Source organism: Daphnia carinata, chromosome 5 (genome assembly GCF_022539665.2).
Source record: "Daphnia carinata strain CSIRO-1 chromosome 5, CSIRO_AGI_Dcar_HiC_V3, whole genome shotgun sequence".
NCBI lineage: Eukaryota > Metazoa > Arthropoda > Branchiopoda > Diplostraca > Daphniidae > Daphnia > Daphnia carinata.
The window spans coordinates 8,778,470-8,803,657 of record NC_081335.1 but is presented as its reverse complement, the minus strand read 5'-3'; the positions used below and the strand labels follow the sequence as shown (position 1 = coordinate 8,803,657).

At 39.5% G+C, this 25,188-nt stretch overlaps 7 protein-coding genes, 1 long non-coding RNA gene and 1 other non-coding gene across 13 annotated transcripts; 3 read left to right on the top strand and 6 right to left on the bottom strand.

The window, feature by feature from the left end:
- Positions 1 to 538: 538 nt before the first annotated feature.
- Positions 539 to 5,648, bottom strand: LOC130703103 (uncharacterized). 5 transcript variants are annotated; one of them, XR_009421014.1, is made up of 15 exons: positions 5,528 to 5,648; positions 5,318 to 5,382; positions 5,023 to 5,170; positions 4,840 to 4,944; positions 4,498 to 4,756; positions 4,182 to 4,340; positions 4,039 to 4,113; positions 3,221 to 3,379; positions 2,920 to 3,145; positions 2,319 to 2,855; positions 2,103 to 2,253; positions 1,907 to 1,989; positions 1,660 to 1,806; positions 1,053 to 1,598; positions 539 to 789 (listed from the first exon to the last, which is right to left on the bottom strand). It is a non-coding gene; the product is annotated as an uncharacterized LOC130703103 (long non-coding RNA). The 5 variants fall into 5 exon arrangements; XR_009421015.1 differs by having other exon boundaries at positions 539 to 1,355; positions 1,421 to 1,598; XR_009421016.1 differs by having other exon boundaries at positions 539 to 1,180; positions 1,421 to 1,598.
- A 468-nt stretch (positions 5,649 to 6,116) lies between these two features.
- On the top strand, positions 6,117 to 7,395 carry LOC130702964 (uncharacterized). The gene is made up of 3 exons (XM_057524596.2): positions 6,117 to 6,333; positions 6,395 to 6,519; positions 6,577 to 7,395. Exons 1-3 carry the CDS (start codon positions 6,157 to 6,159, stop codon positions 7,313 to 7,315), a joined length of 1,041 nt encoding a protein of 346 aa, XP_057380579.1. The 5' UTR covers positions 6,117 to 6,156; the 3' UTR covers positions 7,316 to 7,395.
- A 698-nt stretch (positions 7,396 to 8,093) lies between these two features.
- Positions 8,094 to 10,827, top strand: LOC130702962 (cAMP-dependent protein kinase catalytic subunit beta-like). The gene is made up of 12 exons (XM_057524592.2): positions 8,094 to 8,301; positions 8,361 to 8,749; positions 8,817 to 8,913; positions 8,979 to 9,043; positions 9,101 to 9,229; positions 9,300 to 9,398; positions 9,455 to 9,537; positions 9,615 to 9,741; positions 9,824 to 9,922; positions 10,008 to 10,130; positions 10,231 to 10,395; positions 10,507 to 10,827. Exons 1-12 carry the CDS (start codon positions 8,250 to 8,252, stop codon positions 10,636 to 10,638), a joined length of 1,560 nt encoding a protein of 519 aa, XP_057380575.1. The 5' UTR covers positions 8,094 to 8,249; the 3' UTR covers positions 10,639 to 10,827.
- A 70-nt stretch (positions 10,828 to 10,897) lies between these two features.
- Positions 10,898 to 12,126, bottom strand: LOC130702965 (alpha-amylase-like). The gene is made up of 5 exons (XM_057524597.2): positions 11,963 to 12,126; positions 11,639 to 11,844; positions 11,365 to 11,549; positions 11,167 to 11,261; positions 10,898 to 11,105 (listed from the first exon to the last, which is right to left on the bottom strand). Exons 1-5 carry the CDS (start codon positions 12,087 to 12,089, stop codon positions 10,945 to 10,947), a joined length of 774 nt encoding a protein of 257 aa, XP_057380580.1. The 5' UTR covers positions 12,090 to 12,126; the 3' UTR covers positions 10,898 to 10,944.
- A 681-nt stretch (positions 12,127 to 12,807) lies between these two features.
- Trnad-guc (transfer RNA aspartic acid (anticodon GUC)) lies at positions 12,808 to 12,879 on the bottom strand. Its single transcript has one exon. It is a non-coding gene; the product is annotated as a tRNA-Asp (tRNA).
- A 630-nt stretch (positions 12,880 to 13,509) lies between these two features.
- LOC130702967 (protein ABHD18-like) lies at positions 13,510 to 15,817 on the bottom strand. Its single transcript, XM_057524599.2, has 10 exons — positions 15,652 to 15,817; positions 15,458 to 15,582; positions 15,313 to 15,397; positions 15,181 to 15,255; positions 14,997 to 15,107; positions 14,825 to 14,937; positions 14,617 to 14,755; positions 14,350 to 14,547; positions 14,050 to 14,285; positions 13,510 to 13,988 (listed from the first exon to the last, which is right to left on the bottom strand). Exons 2-10 carry the CDS (start codon positions 15,547 to 15,549, stop codon positions 13,670 to 13,672), a joined length of 1,368 nt encoding a protein of 455 aa, XP_057380582.1. The 5' UTR covers positions 15,550 to 15,582; positions 15,652 to 15,817; the 3' UTR covers positions 13,510 to 13,669.
- Positions 15,818 to 16,882: 1,065 nt separating this feature from the next.
- Positions 16,883 to 18,830, top strand: LOC130702815 (zinc metalloproteinase nas-4-like). Its single transcript, XM_057524428.1, has 10 exons — positions 16,883 to 17,056; positions 17,120 to 17,168; positions 17,244 to 17,417; positions 17,479 to 17,599; positions 17,684 to 17,859; positions 17,918 to 17,986; positions 18,042 to 18,148; positions 18,216 to 18,444; positions 18,518 to 18,643; positions 18,715 to 18,830. The coding sequence occupies exons 1-10, from the start codon at positions 16,883 to 16,885 to the stop codon at positions 18,828 to 18,830; spliced, it is 1,341 nt and encodes a 446-aa protein (XP_057380411.1).
- A 207-nt stretch (positions 18,831 to 19,037) lies between these two features.
- Positions 19,038 to 21,760, bottom strand: LOC130702959 (venom carboxylesterase-6-like). The gene is made up of 12 exons (XM_057524587.2): positions 21,498 to 21,760; positions 21,295 to 21,441; positions 21,074 to 21,233; positions 20,949 to 21,018; positions 20,736 to 20,851; positions 20,478 to 20,677; positions 20,232 to 20,394; positions 19,987 to 20,165; positions 19,744 to 19,897; positions 19,560 to 19,686; positions 19,261 to 19,450; positions 19,038 to 19,191 (listed from the first exon to the last, which is right to left on the bottom strand). Exons 1-11 carry the CDS (start codon positions 21,687 to 21,689, stop codon positions 19,273 to 19,275), a joined length of 1,686 nt encoding a protein of 561 aa, XP_057380570.1. The 5' UTR covers positions 21,690 to 21,760; the 3' UTR covers positions 19,038 to 19,191; positions 19,261 to 19,272.
- Positions 21,761 to 21,952: 192 nt separating this feature from the next.
- Positions 21,953 to 25,181, bottom strand: LOC130702960 (carboxylic ester hydrolase-like). The gene is made up of 12 exons (XM_057524589.2): positions 25,072 to 25,181; positions 24,590 to 24,744; positions 24,091 to 24,231; positions 23,877 to 24,036; positions 23,745 to 23,814; positions 23,567 to 23,682; positions 23,299 to 23,498; positions 23,072 to 23,234; positions 22,829 to 23,007; positions 22,614 to 22,767; positions 22,421 to 22,547; positions 21,953 to 22,255 (listed from the first exon to the last, which is right to left on the bottom strand). Exons 2-12 carry the CDS (start codon positions 24,671 to 24,673, stop codon positions 22,084 to 22,086), a joined length of 1,566 nt encoding a protein of 521 aa, XP_057380572.1. The 5' UTR covers positions 24,674 to 24,744; positions 25,072 to 25,181; the 3' UTR covers positions 21,953 to 22,083.
- Positions 25,182 to 25,188: the final 7 nt, after the last annotated feature.

The window sequence follows — 25,188 nt, the reverse complement described above, 5'->3', positions numbered from 1 at the left end:
AGTCTACGGCCACGTACCATTACCGTACCACCCTGTCCGTCGATCCCTAAACACATACACAAAAAAACCTTTTTTACAGACCTTGCTTCTTTTTTTTTTAGAAGGGAAATACATCGGCCACCATAGAAAATGGCAGCTATTAATGCCCACTTTACTCATTTTTAGTGCATTTTTTGTCAAATGAGAAATGGCCGCGAGTGCCATTCAACTTATAATTTAGTATCGCTTTTGAACCCACGCATTCATTACGTAAGCATCGAATGCATTTCCAATTGCGGAACTATTTCCCGGGGAATAATGTTTGCTTTTTTCTCAGTAAGCAAGTTGACATCACAACTGGTTTTTCAACTGCTGACCGCGAGCAACCCCGTGTGTGTGTTTTCGGCGAAAAAGAAAGCGTGCGTACCCATAGCCTACGTGACTGAAAGCATGTGCACCCAAGTACACAGCAATTCAGCTGTAGGCTATTTCTTTTTTTTTTTCTCACTTACTGCAACTGTCCTTGTCAAACGCGTAAACGTATCGACGTGTTCATCCGTAGAGTTCAAATCTGAAAAACAAAAAACATTATCCATTATTACTAAAATTAGTATCAAGTTTGTAAGGAGTTAATCACGTTATGATACTTGCCCTTAAAGGCTGGAGAAACAGAGGCCTACGTGAGGGATGACAGGATGCGCAGTGCGCAAGTGCGGTAAGAATCGTTGAGCCATCTGTCGTGTTGTTTTGAGGGCTCGAACGTTCGAGCCCTTTTGCCAAGTACCTGGTTCGTCTGTTTCTTTCTCGTTCCTGCTTTGAAAATGTCAATTTTCACGTTCTTGACTCACCCTCCAAATGGAGGCGGATAGAGGGGGCATGGCAACTACCAAACACGTATCCACTCATTTTCTGCTTTTTTTTTTTGATAAAATCAACACCACCGCCATATTTTTCTGCTTCGCCACACAACGTGCAGATGTTGTGTCAATGATTAATGAGAGGGAAAGGTAGCATGTGTTTATAAAAAAACATTCCCATTTGACTATTACTGGTGAAATTGCGGTTGGCCTTACCGTTCGGTGTGAACATGATGACGGTCACGTACAACGTTTTGTGATGTGGTAAACCACACGAGTAATCGCACGTAACCAGCTCTCTTCTAAATATTCACAGTGACACAGACGGCTGCTATCTTTCCCCCCTGTAAATGATACGCAAAAAGAAATTGGATTAGAACCAAAATTTGTCTCTTAACTCATAGGGAATTGATGACCATCTGTCTCATTAAGCGAATGTCGTTAGACCCTTTCTAATATCAACATCCCTAAAGGAAAAATGAATTAACTCTCCCATTTCATACAAATCTCTTTGTTTACCTATCAAGACAAAAATAGTTCGTCCAGCAAACAATTCAAATAAACACTTTAATTTAATTTCTTACCTTCACAATGATAATGGGGCGAGATAACTCACGTTTCCACCTAACCTGCTTAATACAACACACGCCCGGTTTTCTCGAAAACATCCTTATCTTGCGTGTATCTCCTCTGTAGAGACAAAGTTCAGCCAGGACTCGCACATTTCTCCATTTGCATTTTAAAAGCAATCGATTCACGCAGCTAAGATAATAAAATAAAAATTGACAAGTGCAATTAAACCGGTTCGTGCGCGATATCGTACTTCATCATTTAGCCAAAACACGTGACTTTGCTTCTTTGGAGAGGAAAAAGTACGTCGTTGGCATTTTCAATTTTCGACCAACACCCCGAAAAGGGTGTGCACTGAGCTACGGCTTACGTTGACCGCGTTAAGAGCTCGTACATTAATCTATACATATGTGTGGGTTAAAATCAATAGCAAAATACGTACTAATATTTCCATATATGGGGACGTAAAATGATACGACCAGTCACTGTTGAATTCGTACCCCGTGACACTGCGATGATAGAAAATCTCGGGGCTGTTCATTTCTCGAGTGTGCACACACAGGAATTGGTGGCGTACGTGACCCTAGTAGAAAAGAAATGATTAATTGAATAATGAATCATTTCAAAGCTCTTTCGTGGCCATCGTTTTAGTAGTCACTTGCATTTCTGCATTATTTTAACGGAAAACGTATTTACTTGTTGCTGAAACGGCATCTCCAGTTTGCCAAGAAATCGATAACAGATTGTTAATTTCACCGTTGTGCAAGTGCCAAAGGGAGTCAACGCGCCAAAAAAAAAAAAAAAACGGAGCTAGTGGACGTGCGAGTCATCGAGCCGTGGAAGAAATCTGAAAAAAAAAATTGCCTACGCATTATTCGGTCAAACGAAACGTTATTTCACGCTGATAGTTACCCCGGGATTGTCACTATAATTTCAATAGCGATGGGCCAGTTTACGGCCACCTCTGCAGCGTGTACTACAATAACGTTGACCTCTGCAACATGCCGGATTAGATCCAAAACAAACGTCGTATTACCAACAGCTGCCAAAGGTCAAGACGTGAGCCAATAGATCACGACCTTTTCCCGACGACTCGAATCGCAAATGTGGCGTTTCCTAGTAGTCCTCGATGTCCATGTTTACAACTAACGGAACATTGACGGCGTTCATTTTGCAGAGGGAAATTGATGCCGTGCAAGAATGGCTGCGATCAAATGACACGTTTTCAAACGATGAGAGATCATCCTCGGCAAGGTGTCTCTGTTTTGGCTGGTATAATTCCTATTAAATTTCACTGATGCCTTCAAATGATTTAATACTTTTTAAACATAAATAAAAAGCATGTGCCTTTCTAAACTTGCCCAGAGCACGAGATCCCAATCAAGGTTAGAAGAGGATTTTTATAAATGCCGGACAGCGTCACAAGTCAACACGTTGTCGTAAACCTATCTTTTTTTTTTTGGAAATAATTAACTAATATTGGATAAAATTAATCAAATGATATGATAGTTACTATTGTAAAACTTGATCCCTTAATGAAAAAATGTGATTGCCAAATTTTCAATCCGTTTCCAAGTCAACGGATTGGCTTTGCTTTTGGCAATATCGGAGGCTGGTCGGGAAAAGCCAACGAATGTCCTGAGGCGTGTCGACCACTCATAAAGGATGGCAATATTGCAGAGGCTGATTTAAATATTTAACTCTTATTCAGCATCCACAGGTAAGTTAACACTTTTCCCCTAAAATTCAATTAAATTGCCAAAATAGAAAATGAAATAATTTTGTTTAATTAAAAAGAAATTGAAAAATATAACTTTATACAGAATCCTCTTTGGACGAATCAAAGTGTTATCTCCCGCCAACGAAAACGCGCAATAGTGCGAGCTAACGGGAACGGTCTCCTGAATGCGATTTCCGTTGTATACAACAAGACGCTCTGCCATTGGTTGAACGATCAGCTCTTCGTAATACAGCTGGAAAAGAAAAACATGTTTTAAAGTCGTTAAAGATCATTGCAGCCAACGGAAACGAATTGATGCGCCTATTAGTCAACGACGACATTTACGAGCGTAATTCAATCGCCAGTCACGTGACTTTAACGTCTTTCGGGGCACATCGCACCGCTTATCAATTGAACTTTTCATTTGTCGGCCATTTCCTACGCAAAAAAGGAACAAATTTCGACCACATAAAATACTAAAGCGCCATTTACTCGAGAGAAAATGGCTGCCACTTCCATTTTTAATGGCGCCGAGAAAGGGCGCAAGAAAAGCAAACGAGTTATTTAGAAAAAAAAAAAAAGTTTTTTTTGCATGCAACTGCAAAATGGTCCTCCATTTACATCCCATCTCATAAAATATGAATAACAAATGAGGTTACTGTTGAAACTCGTAAAAGTCCTTCACCACAAATCAAGGCTAAGAGCCATCTATGTTTGTCTACTGTTCGAAAACGATCCAAAAAAAAGGCCCCGACAGTTAAAAATTATGCATCACGCTACTTCCATTCAAATATAACGTGTACGTGCATAATTAACCGGTACCTATTTTTATCTTTTTAAATTAGTAAATAACAAAGGAATGCCGGAAGGGCGAAAAGGAGATGTACGGAACGATGAATAAATTGCACTCACCAATTTAAAGTAGTTTCTCCTTATCTTTGACATGCGATAAAGGTATTCATTCCTTCCACACGATGTGAATGAGGGCTAAGGTAAAAAGGAATATCGATTAAGGCCTAATAAGATAATTATTGTCGAATAAACCTTGTACTTACAAGTGTTTGAATTGCTGTGCAGGAACACGTTGGCTTTGTTGCCAACAGCCAGGCTCTGCAAGGAAATGGAAACCATCATGGCAAAACGGGCATCTCAGACGGCCAAATGGCGGATTTTCAAAAGATGATTCACACGTAGACGGTTCTATCCCGAGGTTCCTTGAAAATAATTAACCTAACGTTAAATGAATGGACTAAAGAGTTTAATAAACAATACAAGTCCTTGGAGGTGTGGCTCTAGACATGCCCTCAAAATGTTGCAATTACATTAGCATTAATGCTATGGCCGGGCATTGGCCGTTGAGATGTTCCTTACCGATTAATGGGGGGGGGGGGGGTCTATTTTCTGCAGGCAATTTAAGTCTCTCGCAAAATTTGGCCAACAATAGACAACGGACGATCGATATGTGCAGGCACGCAGACAAGTCCGTATGCGCATTAATATACAATCAGGCAGCCACACAATAGCAGGTTCTCATTTGAATGCCGTCACGCGATACACAACAATTTGGATTTCACGACTGCGTTGCCAACCGTACGTCACGCATCCAATTAAAACTCCAGTAGCAAAATACCTATTCAGCACATTTGTGAGTGAAACAGAAATTCATGCATGATGAGAAACAATGTAAACAATGTCTAGTGAGCAAACAAGTACCACATTTTAGATGAATTCTTGACCAACTGGAGACGAGAATGAATGTTTAAGCTGGGGATGGGGAAGAGTCTCGGATGCAAGCAGAAATCCCAAAAGGACTCTTACCTACAATACAAGGGATTAAAAACAATTGTAAATGGTATGCAATTTCTATAATCCTGTACTTTAGCACTGTTTACTTACGTTCAGTCATAACTTCTAGACATGCTCTGATTTTGTCTTCTTTGAAATTTTTTAAGTGACGAATTCAGCTGTCAAAAGATCTAGTTACACTATCTAATGACAATTTCTAGTTGTTTGCTTTGCAGCCCAGCAAAGCCTGTCTCCTCGTCTAAAAATGTAAAACAATGTTTAATCAATAAATACTTTCATGGCATTTGTAACTGTAATCTGCAAAGTTAACAAGCAAATAAATTAAAGATTTAATTTAAACAACTTAGTCACAAAAGCAATTCATTTTGTGGTATATTTTACAAACCTAAATTCCTGAAGTACGAAGGCGCCCAAAATCCAGAGGGCTAGCCACGTTGTGCCAACGACTGGCTGTGGCGTACCATTTATCAATATAGAAGCCAATGCCAAGTTTGCAACACAAAATTGAATAAGATATATATTTACCACCAATCACTATAAAGATCATTTATCCAAAAGATTATCAAACTGTTAAATTAAGTAAAAGAGCACTTACCTTCGACCTTCTTGCTCCTTCCATTGTTACTGAAAATGAGCGATGATCCAGAGCAGACGACGCGTTGAATCAGTTAGCCAGACCTAGTTTCAACTTACAAGAAAAAATAGATAAAAAATTTATAAAAATCTTAAAAATGAGACAAATTATTGGTTCAAATAAGGTATTAAATTGACTAGTACTTTGTGGGTTTAGGTAAATAGACTTGTATCGAGTCGTAACGACTACTCAAACAGATAATGTTTGCTGAACATGTGGGTTCATATTCCTGATCCCTGCTTTTTTTATTTGTTTACACGTAAATCAGCCCCATAATGCCCTAGCAAGGTGATAAATAAAGTCAACGGCATAGTTCAGTAGTCGACTTTTGGCCCAACGTTTTTCCCAAGACCACAACAAACATTGTATTTTAATTCCCGCCAGATATCGACGATCGTCCAGTAGTGCAAATCAATATTGACTATCATTTTATTGTTATATCACCTGTTATACTGAAGTTACTTTCCTAGTTTTGGTAACAGGAGAACGTTCTGAGCACGTGGACATGACCAAGATAAAGTGAAAACAACACATGATAAAATGCCACATAAATTGGTCCGAAAAAGTTCAGACTTGCAACGGTATTCAACATGATCAGACTAGTGTTTCTCGCCGGCCTCATGGCCGTTGCGGCAGCAACAGAGTCGCGTCAGGCCAGTATGGGCATCCAGGTCTGTTACGGCCCCGGCAACTGTCAACAAGAGAACACTGGGGTCGTTCTCGATTACCGTTGGACTGGCTGCGGAGATCCCTACAACTGCTACCTAGTAATTTGTATTTCTAATTCGACAGTGATTCAAATCTTATTGTTTCATTTTTGACACACAGAATCCTAGCCAAGCCGAATATGAGTCTGGATGGGGAATTAAATTCGATGGCAATCAAATGACGTTGGCCAATTGGCCCTCGAACGGAGCAAGAACTTTTCTCACCACCGGCCCGAATTCCAATCGGTATCGTACAAACACACGTTTTAATAATCGATATAATTAAATACCTATCTCTTGCAGGTATCGAATGTTTTATCTGCTCAATAAGGAACTGTCTTTCGAGGTGGACGTGACTGCGACAGGCTGTGGCATGAATTCGGCCCTCTATTTCATCACGATGGAAAGCGATGGTGGCCAGGCCAGTTCCGGTTACACTGGAGCCATGTACGGCACAGGCTATTGCGATGCCCAACCAGCTGAGCCTGGACGTCCTTCTTGCGACGAGCTGGACATTTGGGAAGCCAATAGTTTGGCCAATGTCTACACGACTCATCCTTGCCTCAATGGCCAATGCGATCCTTACGGCTGCGCTTTTAATACTTATGCCCGAGGCGCCAAAACATTTTACGGTCGCGGCTCCGGCTACCAGTTGGACAGCACGCAAAAGTTTACCGTCGTCACTCGATTCGTCACCGTCGATGGAACTGACAATGGCGATCTCAAAGAGATTCAACGTTTCTACATCCAGAACGGACGCACGATTCAGCAACCGACCTTTGATGGTTACAACGGACTTTCCGATGGTTACTGCAACCATTTTGGGCAGTCAAACAGCCAAGGAGGCGTATCGTACGGCATGTCGCAGGGTATGAGAAAAGGCATGGTCTTGTCCATGTCCATGTGGGGCAGTCCCAGCGATCCAAACAGCATGACTTGGATGGACAACGAACCTAACGGCCCATGCCCAATTTATCAAAATCCCAATCCTTACACAAGTTTCGGCAACATTAAAATCGGTCCGATTGGCTCAACTGTTTAATTGACATTGTACCTCGTGGCCATCTGCTGTTTAGTTTTAGTACTACTAGCCCATGAAAAATACAGACGTTTGTGCATGCACTCAGACGATTAATTTATGGCAAACATTTTTGGGACAATCTTCTTATCTCTTACTTGAGATACGTTTTCTTTCTTTACTTATGCGACGCAAGATTTGTAAAGCAACTAAAACAAAAAACTGACGTGGGTTGACACAAATTCGATGATTGTTGACGCCTGGAGACATTTGACACATCTGAACGACGATGTCTAGGTGAACAATGGAATTTGAACTCTTAAACTTTCGACGTCAACACACATCAATTGAACCGATAAATAACAATGGTGCAACTGGTGTGACCTTTAAAAGAAAGAAAAATTATGTAAATCGAAGGAAGTGAAACTCTTGCATAAGCAAACACCTGCCATAACAAAGTTTTCACCTTTTCATTGTTTTCTTATCTGTTGTGACGTAAAATGTCACACACCTTAATTTTTACCTTTTACGACCGACTACTAAATGTCATGTTGTTTATTCTCATTGAGGTCTTAAATTCCACAAAACATTCCAGTCTTTGGATTGCGTAGTGTGGCAGTCCCACGTTTTAGCAACTCAATTTAGCAGCAGCCGTCCATTAAACTACCACGTGTTGTACGGTACATCATGGCGTATACGAAGCTCACCAAAAAACATATCTGCTTAGTCTCTTATCTTAGATTGGTACACCCTTTTGATAAAAGAAAAAAAACGAGAAGAAAATAATGTAGACGGCGTTGACTTGGCGTTGGCTGAACAGCGTCGAGATCTGACGATGTATTGTCGTTGCCCTCACTGATTTTTCTTCAGTCGTGACTTAACATTTGGCCCACCTTTTTTTTCCTCAAACAACGTGTCCAGTGCTTAAGTATCGACTGCTGGCCGACAAGTGTTCATCATGCCTTTTTTTGGATTTCTGGGCAAAAAGAAAGATGCAAAGGAGGATTCAGGTAAAAACAATTTGCAAATCACGTCTTTTCAATTCAATTTGCAAATCTTTAAATTGAAGGGGTCATCGTTGGCGTCGGTTTCAAGGCGACAGCAGTCAACGAAACTGCGATAAAATCAGCCATGAAACAACCTGCTAATGAAAACAAATCCAAGAATAAAAACAAGGAAAACAAACAGGAAGAGAATCCACCGCAGACAGTTTCAACAGACAATCGGCGTCATGAAACGAACCCTTATCTTCAACCAACAAACTACAAGATTAACATTTCGGCCCCAGCTGCGGAATCCTCTCAAACAATCAACCGCAATAACACGTATGGCAGCAATCAAGTCATCGTTGCAAACACGACGGACAAGAAACAAAGTAAACTCGATTTGGAAATTTTTGGGACGATCACACAGCCAACATTTAGAACGGCCCTCTCTACGCCCAACCTATTGACGGCTGTAAATATTTTAATCCTACACCAATTAAAGCCCCTCAAATAAAAATTACTCCGACCATCATTAACAGGATTTGGGGCAAGAGTCGGCACGTAAGCCCAAAATATCTGACGATAGACCAACCTTGAAAAGTGGAACTCTAATCCATTATAATGGCTCAACCAGTTGTACGTTGAAAAGCCGATTCCAAGTTTTTATTTGATGAGAAATCCTAATAATTGTTTCTTTGAAGATGAAGAGTACTTGCGGCAGGCGAAAGAAATGTTTGAACACAGATGGCGTTATCCACCGGACCAAGTAATGTACTTTGAAATGTAATGAATTCCATTCTTTTAAATTCTAGTTTCATTCAAGGATGGAATTGGATTGTACGATTTTTTCCGCACACGTACATTAGCCTCTGGCAATTTTGGTCGCGTCATACTTGTCCAGAACAAGTTAAACAAACAATTTTACGCCATGAAAGTGCTCGAGAAGCAAAAGGTATGCTGTCAAAAGAATCACAAGTATGACATAAGATAGTTTGAACAAGACGTTTGGGCCGATTGGATAGGTCGTGAAAAAGAAACAGGTGGAACACACGCTAGATGAGAAAAAAGTATTGGCTGCCATTAATTTCCCGTTCATCGTCAAATTGGAATTCTATTTTAAGGTAATACAAATTCTGCAATTAACGGGGACTATTAACTGATTTTAATTTGGCTGTAGGACAATTCTAATTTATATATGGTTCTCGAATACGTACCTGGAGGTGACATGTTTACCCATTTGCGTAAATTAGGAAGATTCAAGTAAAAACCTCCATTATCCTTTATGGCCCAGTTCTCGTTTAACATGTGACACTTTTTGTCTTGGCAAATTTTGACAGAGAGCCTCACGCTCGTTTTTATGCCACTCAGATCGTTTTGGCTTTTGAGTATCTGCATCATCTAGGGCTGATTTATCGCGATTTGAAACCAGAAAATATTATGATAGACACAGCTGGATATGCGAAAGTACGTGTTTTGTTTCAAGTCTTGGTATTATAATTTGAAGAGCATTTATTGTTTTGACTAATTCCCTAACCTGATGAAATAGGTTACAGATTTCGGATTCACCAAGAAAATTGCAGATAGGCGGACGTGGACCATGTGTGGGACACCGGAATATTTAGCTCCCGAAATCATTCTCGTTAAAGTATACTACATAACACCTACTTTTCGAGGAGATAACTTTTTAAATTGAAGTCAACTAAAACTACTTTTACTAACGTATCACATAGGGATACAATAGAGCCGTCGATTGGTGGGCTCTGGGTATCTTGATTTTCGAAATGGTGGCTGGACAAGCGCCCTTTATGGCCGACCAACCCATTCAGCTCTACGAAAAAATTGTGGCCGGCAAGGTAATTTATTCTACATGTTTAGCCACAGCTATGCGAATCTAATTGCTAGTCCATTGATAAGAATCCCCAAAAAATCAAATAATTACCATTGTCATTGCAGATCCAGTATCCGAAAGTATTTAGCTCAGAAGTGAAGGATCTCGTTCGTGGTTTACTTCAAGCCGATCTTACCAAACGACTGGGCAACCTGAAAAATGGCGTTGGTGACATTAAAAACCATCGCTGGTTTCAAACGACCGATTGGCTCGCCATCTATCAAAAAAGAGTAACATGATTATTTATTTTAGTTGTTTACATTTTGTATCCACAAGTCCAACGAGAAAAGGACTGTCGTGTTGGTTATACAATACGTAATGTTTGGCTACATTTGGGATAGGTTCCTGCACCATTGATCCCTAAAGTCAAAGGAGCCGGTGATACGCGACACTTTCAGTCGAACGAAGAAGATCGAGATCTGTTCAAGGCGAGAGCCGATAACTTGCACGCCGAGACATTTAAAGATTTCTAAAAGTTGTTTTCTTATTGCTCTTTTCGTTCGTTTGATCACCAGTTATTTTAATTTTATCTGCCTACTATTGGTTTTTTAATTCATCTATTTCATAGTTGTTCTGTTACCTTGACAATTCATCTCATCCAATCTCTGCTTATCAGTTGTTCGTAACAATAGATTCCTACAGGTTGTGTAAAGAAAATCAAAGGTCACGTTTCTATCATTTAAGAGCACATCGGTATTGCCAGGCTCTATTATGTCAATGACACCAAAAAACAATGCAAGTCCACATAATGAAATATGTAGACATTTAAGGTTACAGAATTATGGGAATCCGTTAATCTCACAACCACCAGTTCCGAAATTGAATCTGTTGATGTAACCACAGCAGGCTACGTGATTTTTGTTACTGATGTATGGTGGAGCCACATCACTTCCTGTGCCACTGCACACTGATTGTTGGATGTCCGGCTCATACCCAGTTCCTGTGGATGAATGCCAACATTATTCTCAAACGACTGCGACTTGTACAATAAAAAGACTTGCCATAAAGAGTGAGGTATGCATGGACATCGAACCATCCGTTTTCTGTCTCATCACAATTCATCTGAAAATCCACCATCCAATTATTAGGTCCCCATCTAAATTGAGAAAAACGTAAAGCTTAAACATCGATCGTTTTATTAAGGAAGTACATCCCCCAACAACGAGGGTTTTTGTTATAGGAGTATTTTTTACGATTACGTATTTAGTTGTTGATATCCATTTGTACCAGGTACGTTGGTTGTCCAGGCCAATGGTGTACCGTAGGCGACGTAAGTTTGGTAAATTCCCTGGCCTGGCTGAACTCCAAACCAGTCCAATTTGGTGTCGCCTACTCTCCACGCGTCGTATTTCGCCCAGTGTGTTCCAGTGCCCAAAGCAGTTGCCTGTCAAACAGCATTACGGTTGACGTGCGAAACCGGAATAAACGATGTAAAACAATTTTGTTGCCATATTTAATTTTTGAGTTACCCACATTAATGGAAATGGAGCATTGCGAAGTTTCGGCGCTAACGTCAGTGGCGCAACTTGGTCGAACAGTTTCTTTATTAACTCCACCTTGGATAAACATGTCTTGTCCAAGTTCGGTTACCTTATAGATAACTACCACCGTTCGTTGAATGCCAGCTGGACGAGGTGTGGTGGTGGGCGTCGTGGTACTTTCTGTTGTCGGCGAAGTGGCTACGCATCACAGGCAACATAAATAAATAAGCGCTAATATACTTATTTGCCAAATGGAAACGACACCACTCAAACAAATAAAATGGAACATGCTGAAAACAAATAACTTATTCCTTACTCATTTCCGTTGTTAGTTCGGTTACCAAGCAATCAGAGCCGTAACAGGGTACTGTTGGGATTTCATTTTGGCCAGCAACAAGGACTAACCAGCCTATGTTGGCCACCAACAACAAATGCAGCAACATGGTTCACGATGTGTGCACAGCAAAGGCTGAATCTTGACTGTGAAAGAAAATTTAAATTACACACTGCATCGCTTGACAAAAATCGCCAGTGTAACATACATCTAACTTATATAATCTACATAAGAAATGTACTGCTGATTTTGTAGATCGAGGGTCGCACTCCCGTCTGCCCAATGTTTGAAAAAATATGAAACTGATAAAACTTACCATCGATCTAGAACGTTTAAATCGGTTTAAACAGTTGTATCTTATGTAAGTTTCGTGTACATTTGTCGGCAGCCTAGGCCAGGTCTGTTATTAATCCTCGTTGACCCTTTGTACAACAGCAGACAGAAGTAAAGCATATTGATAATGATTCAATTGTCCTGATTCAACCAATGTGAGATAAGAAATTAGAGCTCCATAACAAAATATATTAAGCTGAAATCAACTGGAATAATAAAACAAACACTACATACAACCAAAACTATATTACCTAAATAGTTACGCCAAGTGCTTCCAACGTTGATCGAAAAGTGCACTGTTGAAAGTGCAAGAGCCAAGCTATGGTATTTGTTCGCTGTCAATGTGTAACTAAATAGAAATCTTTGCAAACTACTAGGGGAAACCTTATTTTGAACTAACGTTAAAGAGAAAATATTATCTATGATTGTATTATTTATAGTTTTGCTAAGAGTTTAATATCTAATAAACAAAAAATTGAAGGCAAAAAATTAACCTCCCCGACGGGGAATTGAACCCCGGTCTCCCGCGTGACAGGCGGGGATACTGACCACTATACTATCGAGGATTTTGGTTATATCATCAGAAGAGCCAAACAAATCCAAATACTTCTTCAAACTTAACCAAATCAAATGCCTCCAAACTACTATGACAGATTTAATATTTTCAAAATAAACCTCAGTAACAGAAGCTAATAAAAACACAGCTGAGGCACACGGGTAATTCCCAGATATTATTCCGCAATTTACCGAAACGTTTAGGCATCGACTGCTATGAGCAATTCAGACAATGTGTTGCATTGCCACAGTCGAGGCTTAACCAGCTTAGTATACATATTTTTAAAAATATAATAGTTACCTATGATTTAACGTCGATGCTGTTGACACAATGCGTACGGAGCTAGCATCTGGGTTTCAAATGTCAAACAGTGTTCGCAGAAATGATTTACGGGCTGCTTGCAGAAATTTTTCATTCTTCTCTTTTAGCTATTGGATCTGTGCATTAATGATGAATAAACAAAGCAATTTAGCAATGACGTTAAAAAATACCACATTTTAAAAAACAACTCACCTTTTTCTTACACCTGGGACATCGGATGGAAGGAATTAAGCTAGCATAATGTTACTACCATCATATTCATTTTAGATTGTTTTCTCGAATTTTTTTTTTTTTTATATTTTCCGTCTAACCAATCTCCGTACACGTTACTCCAGAAAACCACTGAAAAGTAACCTGATGTTCGATCAATCCAAAAAATTTAAACAAAAAGACCTCAACTGTCCCGTGCACCACGCAAAATTTCTTTCAGAAAATGTACGCCATCTATGTTCAAATTTACGAACTAAGATTAATCGCGTTCAGGTATAATGTTTGGCAATGATTTTGTCAAAGGCATCCTTGACGGCCCGGCGGAATATTTCATGATGTAGGACGTAGGCTGCAACATGTCCAGTCGGTACATATCTAATTTCCGAATTGGGCCATAATTGTCTCAGGTCAGTACATCCTTCTCGAGGAACGTACGCATCGTCATTGGCAGTCACAATAACGATACACGAACTATCAACCGGCCGTGAGTAATTTGCTATGTGCGTGAATTCGTCCATGATGCCACGCATAAATTCCATGGCCTGTTGGCGAGCTTTCGCATTCTCCATCCCCTTCACTCGTTCATTCCTATTTAACAATACGTTAATGTTAAATGACTAAAACTTCCACGTGCACATTAAAAAATTACAAAAACGGTTGAAGCATCTGTCGTAGTGGAGTGGACGCTGTGACATTGCCCAGGCGTTTCCAGGATTCCGAAAGGGCAATGCCAGACAACCCCGACAATTTGAAATTGAATGTTTCTTCAACGGCTTTGGTCAAACGCTGATCGTTGGTAGGAGGAATGAAATGAGCACCAAGCTTTGCTCCCATGTGACGTGAGTAATTTTGAGCAAACTGTTTACCTGCATCAAAGGCGCAATCCTAAAACGAGACAAATAAATGAATAATAAGATAAATAGATTACTTGCACATACAAAAATATTACGCCATTGGGAGGAGATTGAAGAACCATATCAAGGATTTCGTTGTAAATGTGGTTAGAATAATACTGGGACTCTAGTAGAGACCAATCAATCGCTCCGCTCATGACGCCACGTGTAAAGACAGAAGACGCTGTTGACCAGGACAGGCAAGGAACTAAAACAACTGGTTTTGGCCAGCTGGAAGCTGCTAATGAAGCCATCTAAAGTTGAAGTACATCTTATTAATTACTGCAGTAGTAAACATACTTTTAGAAAAGAAAATTACGTACGTGGCCGCCCATCGACACGCCGGTGACTCCGAGAGGACCGAGCCCGTTGCGTTCGCACCAATGAAACAAGACGAGCGACTCGAGAATAAGGCAACCACCCATCACGAAAATATCAGAGACGTTGTGCAAACACGAAAGTCTACGCATCAATTAAGAGAAGAGCCTTGTGAAGTAACAGCTTTGGACTATACCCGTGTTAAGCTATTACTTTTGCTCTTTGGGTTTGCGTAGTCCATAAAAAGGATTTTCCAAAATAATTGAGCCAATGTTCCACTCATTCATGAGCGGCTTTCCCATTAACATCCGTCGACGCCAAAAGAACTTTGGAACACACATAAGAATTAATGATCAACTTGTGAACATAACTATTCACAACTTACATGATCACCTGTTCCTGCAAGCTGCACTACCATTGGTTGAAGGCCACTACTCCAATTCCACTGTTTGGGTAGCAGTACTTGGAAATGGGCAGTTTCTGATTCCACAGGCACCTACATTACAGCCCGGAACAAGGAAATGGATGCATATTATTAAACCACAAACAGTAAAACTGTTTGTACTTACCAAGCCAGGGAGATGATATGCAAATGGACTCTGAAAGTGGCCATTTAAGATTTTGTAATGCTTGTGGTCTTCTTCCTGAGAAAAATTAACGCTTTAGACCTCAGAAAGTCAGATTAAAATTTTTTAAATTACCTTATCTATAATAACTTTATGCTGGGAATCAACTAAAGTTTGGCATTTTTCTCTATCTGATACAATTTTACGGAACTCGAAAAGCCTAAGCAGAGAACATTAATTACATTATTGTTCTTAAAACGAAGTATGTTGCGAAATTTACCTTTTGATGTTCTCAGGATTTCCCCATCCTCTGACAAAAAACTTGGATAGCACTAAATTTCTATAAACACGATCTAGCTTACTGGCACCCATTCACAGAAGACAATTGATTTAGAATGGGATATCCTATGTTTGAAAAAAAAATATCATTAATGAATTAGTGAGCAATGCACCATGCATACAAAGTTATCTTACCAACAGTCATCTGATGAACCAAATTGCGTCGATTGTGAACTAAGGGCCCACACGTCTCTAGTCAAATTATGAAATCGTTAAGCAAACAAAAACGAAATGAAAATCAAACTAAAATGAGAAGGCGCAAAAGTTCACATGAACGAAATCATAATTTGTAAACGAAGAGATTGATAAGCGCCAAAATCACAATGCCTCAAGCACGGGAGCACTGTTCAGTGCTCACGTACCATAATAATGAAAAGCGTCTGCAACAGAGGCAAAAACGTCTATTCTATTAACCAGGCCGTACAACTGCTAGAAATTTAACAACTTGGTCTATTTAACAAGGCCGCACAATTCATCCTTTTCCAAACGGTGATGGACCCTGATTACCTTAGACCACCGTAATATAGCAATTTTGTTTAAAAAAATAAGATACAAAGTAATACTTTACACCTGTGGCGCCAATATCCACCAGTATGAAAGTGGCTCTCAGGGCTTAACCTTATTTCCACTTCGTTTCAATTTTTAAAAAATTAATGGGTCAATCCAAAGTAAAAAAAAAATCTAAATAAATGTCAAAATACCTTAACGCACTTTTAGCTCATTTTCTCAGTGCGCACGCAGCATTCGTTTGTTAATTGATTAAAGAATAGCAGAGATGAGAAAAAAAAAATGCCAGCTACCCAAACCCAGGGGATTTCGGCTAACAGAAAAACCTTAAAATCAACTACATTTTTTGAGCTACAAATACGAGTTATAGAATCTATCGTATGAAATATTGATAATTTTAGTTTAAAAGTATCAGTAAAACTGATATCCATTTTTAAAATTCTTAATATTCCCCCTATGTGAAAACAAACCTTTCCCAACATTCCTAATCCCAATGATAATAATTTTGTTAACCTATTAACAGATGTTTCATGTCTGTCAACAGAAAATTCGTTTACGCGTCAATAATACCTTTCTGTATGACAATCCATGACCAGCGCAATGTTGTTTTCATCGTCCCATCCATATTTGCTGCCGGAACACTTGTTGTTTACTCCGTTCTTCCATCGAACAACAAATTATTGGGGACGTATCTTCCGTCAACAGATGCCCAGACCTATATAAGACCGAAAACGAAAATTACTCCAACAGACAACATTCTACATCGTGTCACACAATCACCATTTCTTACAGGTATTCCATTCGCTTAAACATTGTTCATTTGAACTTATACATCTGTCTGTCCCAGTTAATAGGAAACATGTCATCCAGCACATTCTCCATTTATATTTTAATCAGCTTACATTTCTCTACTTGTCTGACCACTTCCGATCCCAACCTCTACGGCAATACGAGCAAACCATTAGACAATGATACTCCAGAAACAACGATCTTTAACCATCCTTCACATCCAAATTATCAACCCACCAATGAGGTTATTCAAATCATCACGTCTAACTTTTAAAAACACAAAATCAATGTAGCTGTTACGTTTTAGAATGGCATTCATCTGACGGCTGAGGATTTCCAAAACGCTTTCACAATCGGTGGGTTTTATCCAAAGCTTTCCTAAACAACCTAAAATAATTAGATTTTCTTGTACATCAACTTGTAAATAAAAGATGATATTCATGTCAATACCCCACTGGATTGGGTGGCACCACGTCACGCAGCTAATTTATTCGAAGGCGATATCTCTGGTGTTCAATCAATTCAAGAGCTACGCAACGCAATCGTAGGTCGCAATTATCGCTGGCCGAACGCCGTTATTCCCTACATCATAGGAACTCCTTTCAGTAAGAATTCCATTTCAATCTATTTAGTATTTTTCACTGATTTTCAACCACAAATACTTAGCAATGGAGGAGCGTAGTGTCATAGCCAGGGCTCTGATGGAATACCACAACAAGACTTGCATTCGATTCGTTCCTAGGACAATTCAGCCGGACTACATTGTTTTCAAAACAACAGGATCCGGGTACTGAAAAAACGCATAGATAATTAACAACACATTAATAGTTCTAGTAGAAATAATTATACGTTTGATTGTATAATATTCCAGATGTAACAGCAACGTAGGTCGAACGGGAGGTGCTCAAACAGTGTCGTTGGATCAAGGATGCGTCCACGTTGGTCTCATCATTCACGAGCTGATGCACGCAGCCGGCTTCTATCACGAACAAGCACGTACCGACAGAGATGACTATGTCGTCATCAATTGGGCCAACATCCAAGACGGTAATTATCCTAGTTAGAAACTATTTTATTAACGTAACAATTTCTTTTTGATAATCAGGTATGCAACGAAACTTTGACCAACTCGGACCTAACGAAATTGAACTGTTGGGAACCCGTTACGACACAGGTTAAATTTTAAGAATTAAAGATTAAAGTCATATAATCATTTCCTAATTCAATAGGTTCTGTCATGCACTACGATCAATTCGCTTTTGCCAAGGATCGCAAAATCCCAACCATTTACTCAAAAACAGGCAGCAACCTCGGTAACACTCAGGGCTTCAGCCAGGTAATGCTAAACTTCCATCTCCAATCGAAAAAAAAAGGAACGAGTTAATTAGAAAATCCACTTACAGAACGATATTGCAAAACTGAACATCATGTATCAATGCCGCTCTGAAGAAGTAACAACTACGGCTAGAACTATTACCCCAACCACTCAAAGGACAACTACCCCAATTATTCAAAGGACGACAACAGCTAGGCCCACCACATCCGAGGTAACAACTGTAACTAACGGAACAACTACTGTCACGACAACTGGAATGCCCCCCACCGAGACTACAACGTCCAAAGAGCCAATCGGTAAAATTCAACCATTTTCCCTTAAATAAAACAAAATGGATTTACCTTTGAGAAAATGGTCTATGTGTTACAGGTCCTGAATGTGTCGATGCAATGGGTGGATGTGTCGTGTGGGCTGGTGACGGTTTCTGCAACCACAGTGTTGATTTGATGACAGCCTTTTGCAGAAAAACCTGTGGACTTTGCACTGACACAGACGGTATCACACGATTACAATGCTTACCTCAGCCTTCTCAATTACATTTGTAAATATTGAATGACGGTTATCAGTACGGTGCGTCGACAACACTCCAATCTGCGTTCAATTTGCAAACATGGGCCAATGCAATCAGGAGTTCTTGGTTACCAACTGCCAGAAATCTTGCAATGCCTGCAACAAACCTTGAATTTCGAGAAAAATAAAAACAATTAATGGTAACATTTTGTAGTTGCTTAGTTTTGATGGATACGTAGAAGTTCCATGCTTTGTGCAAACCCTTTCCAACCGTTCCCCTTCTTTGCAATAAACATCTCTGCCAATCATTTCAACATTGGATTAAAACCATCTGTTTCTTAAATCTTTGTTTTCAAAGGATATTTATATCATTACATTAAGCAAGACCAATTGCGTAAATCTGTAAGATATTCACAATAAGATGGGAATTTGAAACAGTACGACTGGAGATCAGCTACACTCTTCCTCTAAATAATTTGCCATTTAGTTACATATCTCATTATCATCGCCTAATAGCAAGCAACGGCGTTTAACTATAATTTAAAACAAAAAATCAAGATTATTTTTCTTAAAATACTGTAGTTCAATCAACGTTTACTTACGGTACAGTTTGTTCACAATTCATCCTTGGTGACGATACGATTTGCAGCTTTCACCTTGTTCCAAAAGGCAAGCCTTGGTTCAAAAGGCATTTTATCGTTGACAAAGGTAGATCTCTCGTTAATATCAAGGTAACGTATTACTCCTTGCTCAACTGGAAGCCAAACATCTACATGGCTACTCTCAGGAGCTCTGCAAATGTATTGTATTTATGTTAAAACTCGGTGCACAAGCCGACTAGACGACACACGCGATATCCAAGAACTTTCAAATGTTCATTGGATGATGCAAATGCACTTACCCGTTTTTAGCAAACGATGTCCATAAATCGATCAGCGTTGCGGATACTTTTAGATCTGCTGGAACACTCAACCTCGGGAAGTATCCCGGGGTGAACAATAGAAAAAGCTCATCGGCGTGACAAACACCTAATTCAAGTGCACGATTAAATTAAAATCAACTGTTAGATATGTATTATTGTTTACCCAGATCGATTTCAGGTGGAACTCCGACTATTTGGGGAAACGAAAATTGACCCCGATGTGTGTAGAAATAATAATAAGTGGGTTGACTATTAAACCTGCTGAATAAGGTGACTGAATCATCAGTACACTTAAAAAGTCCATAATCCGACGCGATCTATCGAATAACAAAAGGATTCCGTATGAAAATGTGATGAATGGACACAAAAGTAATACGGACTGTTTGCACGTAAAAATAGAACTCACCATTTCTACTTGTTGTTTTTGGTCTTCGTATGGCTTTTGAAGAGTAAACAGATGATCATGAACCATGTGAGCCATTTCTAGACCACGGGGTTCGTTTTCCATTTGAATCATGTAGCGGATCGTGCCAATGGGATCGGCTTTGAATTCGTCCATGTGTTTGTCGCCATTCACATAATAAGCTGCATCATCAAAATTAACGAATTAATAATGGGAGTTGATGGAAAACTTTTACTGCTAAATATTACATGCACTAACGAGAGCTCCTTCGTTTTTCGTAACACCCAAAATCAACGGTACTTGATTAAATTTTCTCTCGGCAACAAGTTCTTCTGGATAGGCTGGAAGGAAAGGCAAATTTCTTTCGACGTCTATCCGGGGTACAAAAGCCAAAGGGAACATTCCAAAACCCTGTAAATAAAAAAAAAAAAAAAAAAGTACAGAAATTTTAGTATGAAATGTACACCGCTATTTTTAAGACAAGAAATATTAACTAATCCAATGGTGAAGTGCTTTCTAATTCCGGCAATATCTTCCGCTTTCCTAGTCCTCAAACAGGTCAACAATTCACGTGAACTATCCGACGAGCAGTTCAAATGATTGGCAAGGAACTTGGTATATTCTCCAATTTTGGGATTCAACGCCCACGGGCATGTCGATGTTCCGGATTGAATTATGGCTCGATGAAAAAGACCTGTAACAAATACGTTATAAACTATGTACCAACTAACTTTAGAATACGGTAACGTTACCTTTTGAATAAGGCGATAGTACATGAAAATTCACACTAGCACCTCCTGCACTCTCACCAAATATGGTAATCAGGTCTGCATTGCCACCAAAATGGGCAATGTAATTTCGCACCCACCTTCAAACAATGCAGCAATTATTAGCGAACTCATAATTACACGATACTTGAAACGAATAATTAAAATGAATTCAAAGCTACTACGAAGGAGAAACACCTGAGTGCCAATGATTGATCAAGCAATCCATAATTTCCAGGAGCTTCGGCATCTTCAGTGCTAAGAAAACCTACAATCAAACTATTAATGATTTAATATAAGTATAGAAATCATTTAAAGAATACCAAGAGGTCCCAAACGATAATTCAAAGTGACCAAGACGACATCGCGATCGAGAAGATAATTAGGTCCAAACATGTCCGTTACACCATTTCCACTTCCCATATAGAAAGCTCCACCATGTATCCAAACCATGACTGGCAGGGGATCGTTGATTCCATTCAGCTATTACAGATCGAATAACATTAAACAAGTCGAATTACTAAAATTAAATTAAAAATATTACTTGAGGCACGTAAACGTTCAGATAAAGACAATCCTCTTGTCCAAGAACGACTCCACCTTGCACAATGGAATTGAATTGAACGCATTTAGGTGCTTCTCTAGTAGCATCAAGTATAGAGCCTTGCCAATCTTTTGCTGGAAGAGGATCCTATTGAACACGTATAAAATTGAAAATAATAATTTTTTTTTTCTTAAGCTTTATACTTTGAAACGAAGGTCTCCAACAGGTGGCTGGGCGTAGGGGATGGCTCTGAAAGCTTCAATCGTTCGGCCAGACGCAGACGACAGCCGCGATCCACGGAGACGCCCCAATGTTGGCACATTCACGATCGGCTCCACTAAATCCGAACTCACAAAAGAAAGCAAAACGAAGGCAAAGACGTACGCCAATTGCATCTTCAACCTCGTCTTTTCAAAATTTGAATGGAATTAAAACACGCCCTTCACAGACGACACCAACTGTTGCTATAAAAATCGAACCCCCATACAACTTTAGTTTTAAAACAACGATAAGACTATTTCTTTCAAGCGTTGTTTTCTACGTGATATAAAAGTGGGACTTTAGACCTAGAAGCGCTTCGTTACATCACCGTTTCAAAACAATGTTTCAACTACGCATAGAGAACACTGATAAACAGGCTGCAATTCAATAACAGGTTGTTTTAACTAAAAACGAAAATGCGGGTTATTAAATTGTGGAATCCACTCCTAAACGAATTTTTTCTGTAATACTATCAACTGATTTAAAATGATTGAAACTAAATAACCACAGTTTTGTGAATAACACGTTCTAGAGCTCTTCTTTTCCAGTGGTCAGCAGAGTTTTCCAAAAGGCGAGTTTCGATTGAAATGGCATTGAATTGTTGATGAGCTTTGGGTTGTTGGCCTCGATTCGAAGGTAACGTTCCTGCTCGTGGGTAGTGGGAAGCCATTTATCAACAACGTCCTCACTTTGCGGTATCCTGCACATTGCACATCAATCGTTTAGTGGGAAATAAAGAAAATTAGTTATATCCGTCGTAAGAAATATACACAAGGAGAAAATAACCAGGAAAGAATCGACTGCGATACATTCAACACGACTAAATCCTATTATCTAAACGGTAAAATAGATAAAATGACATTACCCATCTTTGGCAAAGGACGTCCATAGATCCAACAGCATTTTAGATACTTTGAGGTCATTGGGATTGCTAATGCGAGGCATCAATAAACTTGGAAACATCAACAAGAGTTCGTCAGCATGTGACACGCCTATGTTTAACATTCAAGATGGTTAATTTGATGCTTTTACAAAATTCCCAAGTTTTATCCACTCACCAAAATCTAAATCTTTAGGCAAGTCCAAGATTTGAACAAGGGATTTTTCGCCCCGATGAGCGTATTCATAATAAAACACTGGAAATTGGTTGTGCTGGGCCAGCGCTTTAACCGAATCATCGACGCATTTAAAAAATTCGATATGCGATGAAAGCTATTGATCACAAAGACATAATTAAGCTATTTGCTGCAACTTAAAAATGGCAAAAACGTACCTCTCCATATTGGGTAATGATGTCCGCATCAGTTTTGACATTAGAAAAATAATGATCGTAAACCTTTTGAGCCATATGAAGACCACCTTTTTTATTCTCCATGGCTAGAGCATAAAGCACATTCTTGACGGGATCTTTTTTGAACTCTTCCATGGCAAGGCCATCCACCGTTGCCAAACCTAGAAAACATTAACATCAATTCAATTCCTACAGAAAACCATTTAAGAAAAGACTAGAATTTACTTGCAGCGAAGAGTCCGCCTTCGTCTACAGTTAATCCGCCAATAAACGGCACTTGATTGAATTGTTTATTGGCTACTAGTCTTTCTGGCGTATCCGGCAGAAACGGAAATTCTCGTTCCTTGTCTACGCGTGGTACAAATGCCACCGGATACAAGCCCAATCCCTTTTTTTCAAAAAAATCAAAAATTAAAAGATGCATCACTCTTTAAATTGTTATCCGTACAAACCACAGGTAAACCCATTTTAAGCTTCGAGTCCATAATGTCTTTGACATCCTTGGTCCTCAAGCACTGAAGCAATTCCTTGGAACTGGACGTCGGACAGTTAACGTCTTTGGCCAGAATGCGAGTATATTCTCCCATGCTTTTCTGCATCGCCCAAGGGCACCTAGTCGAGCCCGACTGCGCAATAGCGCGATGGAACAGTCCTGCACACATCCAATTTGACAGACAGAATTAATTATTGAAAAGAAAACGCGTGTCAATAGGACATTACCTTTAGAGTGTGGCGATAGGACTTGGTATTCCACGCTGGCACCGCCGGCACTTTCCCCAAAAATGGTAATCGAATCAGCATCACCTCCAAAATTGCGGATATGATCTCGAACCCATCTACATGTGATAAATAACCGGTTTGATCAGTTGGCTGGCACCTACTAAAATACACTACATACCTGAGAGCCATTGACTGGTCGAGGAGTCCATAATTTCCCGGAGCTTCTTCATCCTCCGTGCTCAAAAAACCTGAACGAATTATCAACAAGGCAATTAAAAATAATTAGAGAAATTAAAATTTCATATTGTACCAAAAGCAGCTAGGCGATAGTTCATGGTCACAAAGACAATATCTCGATCAAGGATGTAATCAGGGCCATACAAATCGCTTTCAGCATTTCCACTGCCAGTGGTAAAGCCTCCGCCATGTATCCACACCATAACCGGTAAAAGATTGTTGCTGGAACCCACCTGTAATAGAAACTTAACTTTCGATAGAATTTCTGATTTAACATTCAAAATTACGCTTCTGGTGTAGACATTCAATACAAGGCAGTCTTCTTGACCTGCTAAGGCTTTTGTGGTAAGATCGGCTTGTATACAGGCTGGACCTTCCTTAGTGGCATCCAGCAGAATTGCTGTCCATGGTTTCGCAGGAATTGGATCCTATAAAAAATAATTTTATCTTGTCAACATCAATTTTAAAGCAATTACAATTAAAAGTAATTAAACAACCGAAGGCTCAGCCTGCATTTAACACTTAAGTTCACCTATTTATCTTAGTTATGTAGACAAAAATGTTGAAATTTTAAATGTACAAACATACAATCAGTGCAATAGACTTGAGCACAACACAAATGATGTATGGTTTTTAAAGAACTTTGCTTTGGACAGATAAGCAAACAAGTCCACAGGTCAACCAGATACTGTTCAGCACATCGACCCTGAAGATAGTTTTTGCAATTTACCGCAAAAACCGAACGACTAACCGAAAATATTTATGTACATAATTTTAATTACCTACCCTAAAACGTAAATCTCCAACAGGCGGTTGGGCGTATGGAATGCCTCTAAAGGCATTAAATTTCCTGCCTGATGCCGATATCATCTGCGATCCACGTAGACTACCTAACGATGGAATGTTCACCAGGGGTTGCTCATCTGCATGGCAGTGGAATACTAAAACAAGAAAAGTTAAACTAAAGTGGATAAAGAGCTTCATATTTGATCAGAAGCCACAGCTCGACTAAAACGCTTGTTTGAAAATCACCACCTCTTATCAAGCAACGCTGATACACTGCACTAAAAATGGGCAGTGCATCTATGTTTGCTTGAAGAGTAGTATACAAAACGTAGTGAACTTTGTCTACAGCTTGAAATTCGCTGTTTCTTTTCACCACGGACTTTTGAAAATGAAACAGCCCGAGGTATGCAATCTTTTCATCCTAAGAACACTGTCCTTTCAAGACAACTTTCTTGTAACTCAAAGAATATTTTGCAACTTACATTTCAATTCCCGCCTATGGCTGCCTCAAGGCTATTGATAACTGCTGTGTCACTTGCTGGACAATCCAACACTTGAGTCGCAATTCCGATGCACATCGTCCCACGTCTTCATGTCCC

What these genes read in the sequence shown, in the direction of transcription:
- LOC130702964 (XM_057524596.2), top strand. Translation starts at nt 6,157, where the DNA reads ATGATCAGACTAGTGTTTCTCGCCGGCCTCATGGCCGTTGCGGCAGCA. An exon ending in ATCCCTACAACTGCTACCTA is followed by an intron (nt 6,334 to 6,394) that starts GTAATTTGTATT and finishes TTTGACACACAG; the next exon opens with AATCCTAGCCAAGCCGAATA. An exon ending in ACCGGCCCGAATTCCAATCG is followed by an intron (nt 6,520 to 6,576) that starts GTATCGTACAAA and finishes TATCTCTTGCAG; the next exon opens with GTATCGAATGTTTTATCTGC.
- LOC130702962 (XM_057524592.2), top strand. Translation starts at nt 8,250, where the DNA reads ATGCCTTTTTTTGGATTTCTGGGCAAAAAGAAAGATGCAAAGGAGGAT. An exon ending in CGCCCAACCTATTGACGGCT is followed by an intron (nt 8,750 to 8,816) that starts GTAAATATTTTA and finishes CATCATTAACAG; the next exon opens with GATTTGGGGCAAGAGTCGGC. An exon ending in ACACAGCTGGATATGCGAAA is followed by an intron (nt 9,742 to 9,823) that starts GTACGTGTTTTG and finishes CTGATGAAATAG; the next exon opens with GTTACAGATTTCGGATTCAC.
- LOC130702965 (XM_057524597.2), bottom strand. Translation starts at nt 12,089, where the DNA reads ATGTTGCTGCATTTGTTGTTGGTGGCCAACATAGGCTGGTTAGTCCTT. An exon ending in CGAACTAACAACGGAAATGA is followed by an intron (nt 11,845 to 11,962) that starts GTAAGGAATAAG and finishes TGTGATGCGTAG; the next exon opens with CCACTTCGCCGACAACAGAA. An exon ending in GGATATCAACAACTAAATAC is followed by an intron (nt 11,262 to 11,364) that starts GTAATCGTAAAA and finishes TTCTCAATTTAG; the next exon opens with ATGGGGACCTAATAATTGGA.
- LOC130702967 (XM_057524599.2), bottom strand. Translation starts at nt 15,549, where the DNA reads ATGGGTGCCAGTAAGCTAGATCGTGTTTATAGAAATTTAGTGCTATCC. An exon ending in ATAAAGTTATTATAGATAAG is followed by an intron (nt 15,256 to 15,312) that starts GTAATTTAAAAA and finishes AATTTTTCTCAG; the next exon opens with GAAGAAGACCACAAGCATTA. An exon ending in TTCAATCTCCTCCCAATGGC is followed by an intron (nt 14,286 to 14,349) that starts GTAATATTTTTG and finishes GTCTCGTTTTAG; the next exon opens with GATTGCGCCTTTGATGCAGG.
- LOC130702815 (XM_057524428.1), top strand. Translation starts at nt 16,883, where the DNA reads ATGTCATCCAGCACATTCTCCATTTATATTTTAATCAGCTTACATTTC. An exon ending in CATCATAGGAACTCCTTTCA is followed by an intron (nt 17,418 to 17,478) that starts GTAAGAATTCCA and finishes ACAAATACTTAG; the next exon opens with CAATGGAGGAGCGTAGTGTC. An exon ending in ACTTTGCACTGACACAGACG is followed by an intron (nt 18,644 to 18,714) that starts GTATCACACGAT and finishes GACGGTTATCAG; the next exon opens with TACGGTGCGTCGACAACACT.
- LOC130702959 (XM_057524587.2), bottom strand. Translation starts at nt 21,689, where the DNA reads ATGCAATTGGCGTACGTCTTTGCCTTCGTTTTGCTTTCTTTTGTGAGT. An exon ending in TGAACGTTTACGTGCCTCAA is followed by an intron (nt 21,234 to 21,294) that starts GTAATATTTTTA and finishes GATCTGTAATAG; the next exon opens with CTGAATGGAATCAACGATCC. An exon ending in AGGAGCTCTCGTTAGTGCAT is followed by an intron (nt 20,166 to 20,231) that starts GTAATATTTAGC and finishes TTGATGATGCAG; the next exon opens with CTTATTATGTGAATGGCGAC.
- LOC130702960 (XM_057524589.2), bottom strand. Translation starts at nt 24,673, where the DNA reads ATGATATCGGCATCAGGCAGGAAATTTAATGCCTTTAGAGGCATTCCA. An exon ending in TTGGAGATTTACGTTTTAGG is followed by an intron (nt 24,232 to 24,589) that starts GTAGGTAATTAA and finishes TATTTTTTATAG; the next exon opens with GATCCAATTCCTGCGAAACC. An exon ending in AGGCGGACTCTTCGCTGCAA is followed by an intron (nt 23,008 to 23,071) that starts GTAAATTCTAGT and finishes AATGTTTTCTAG; the next exon opens with GTTTGGCAACGGTGGATGGC.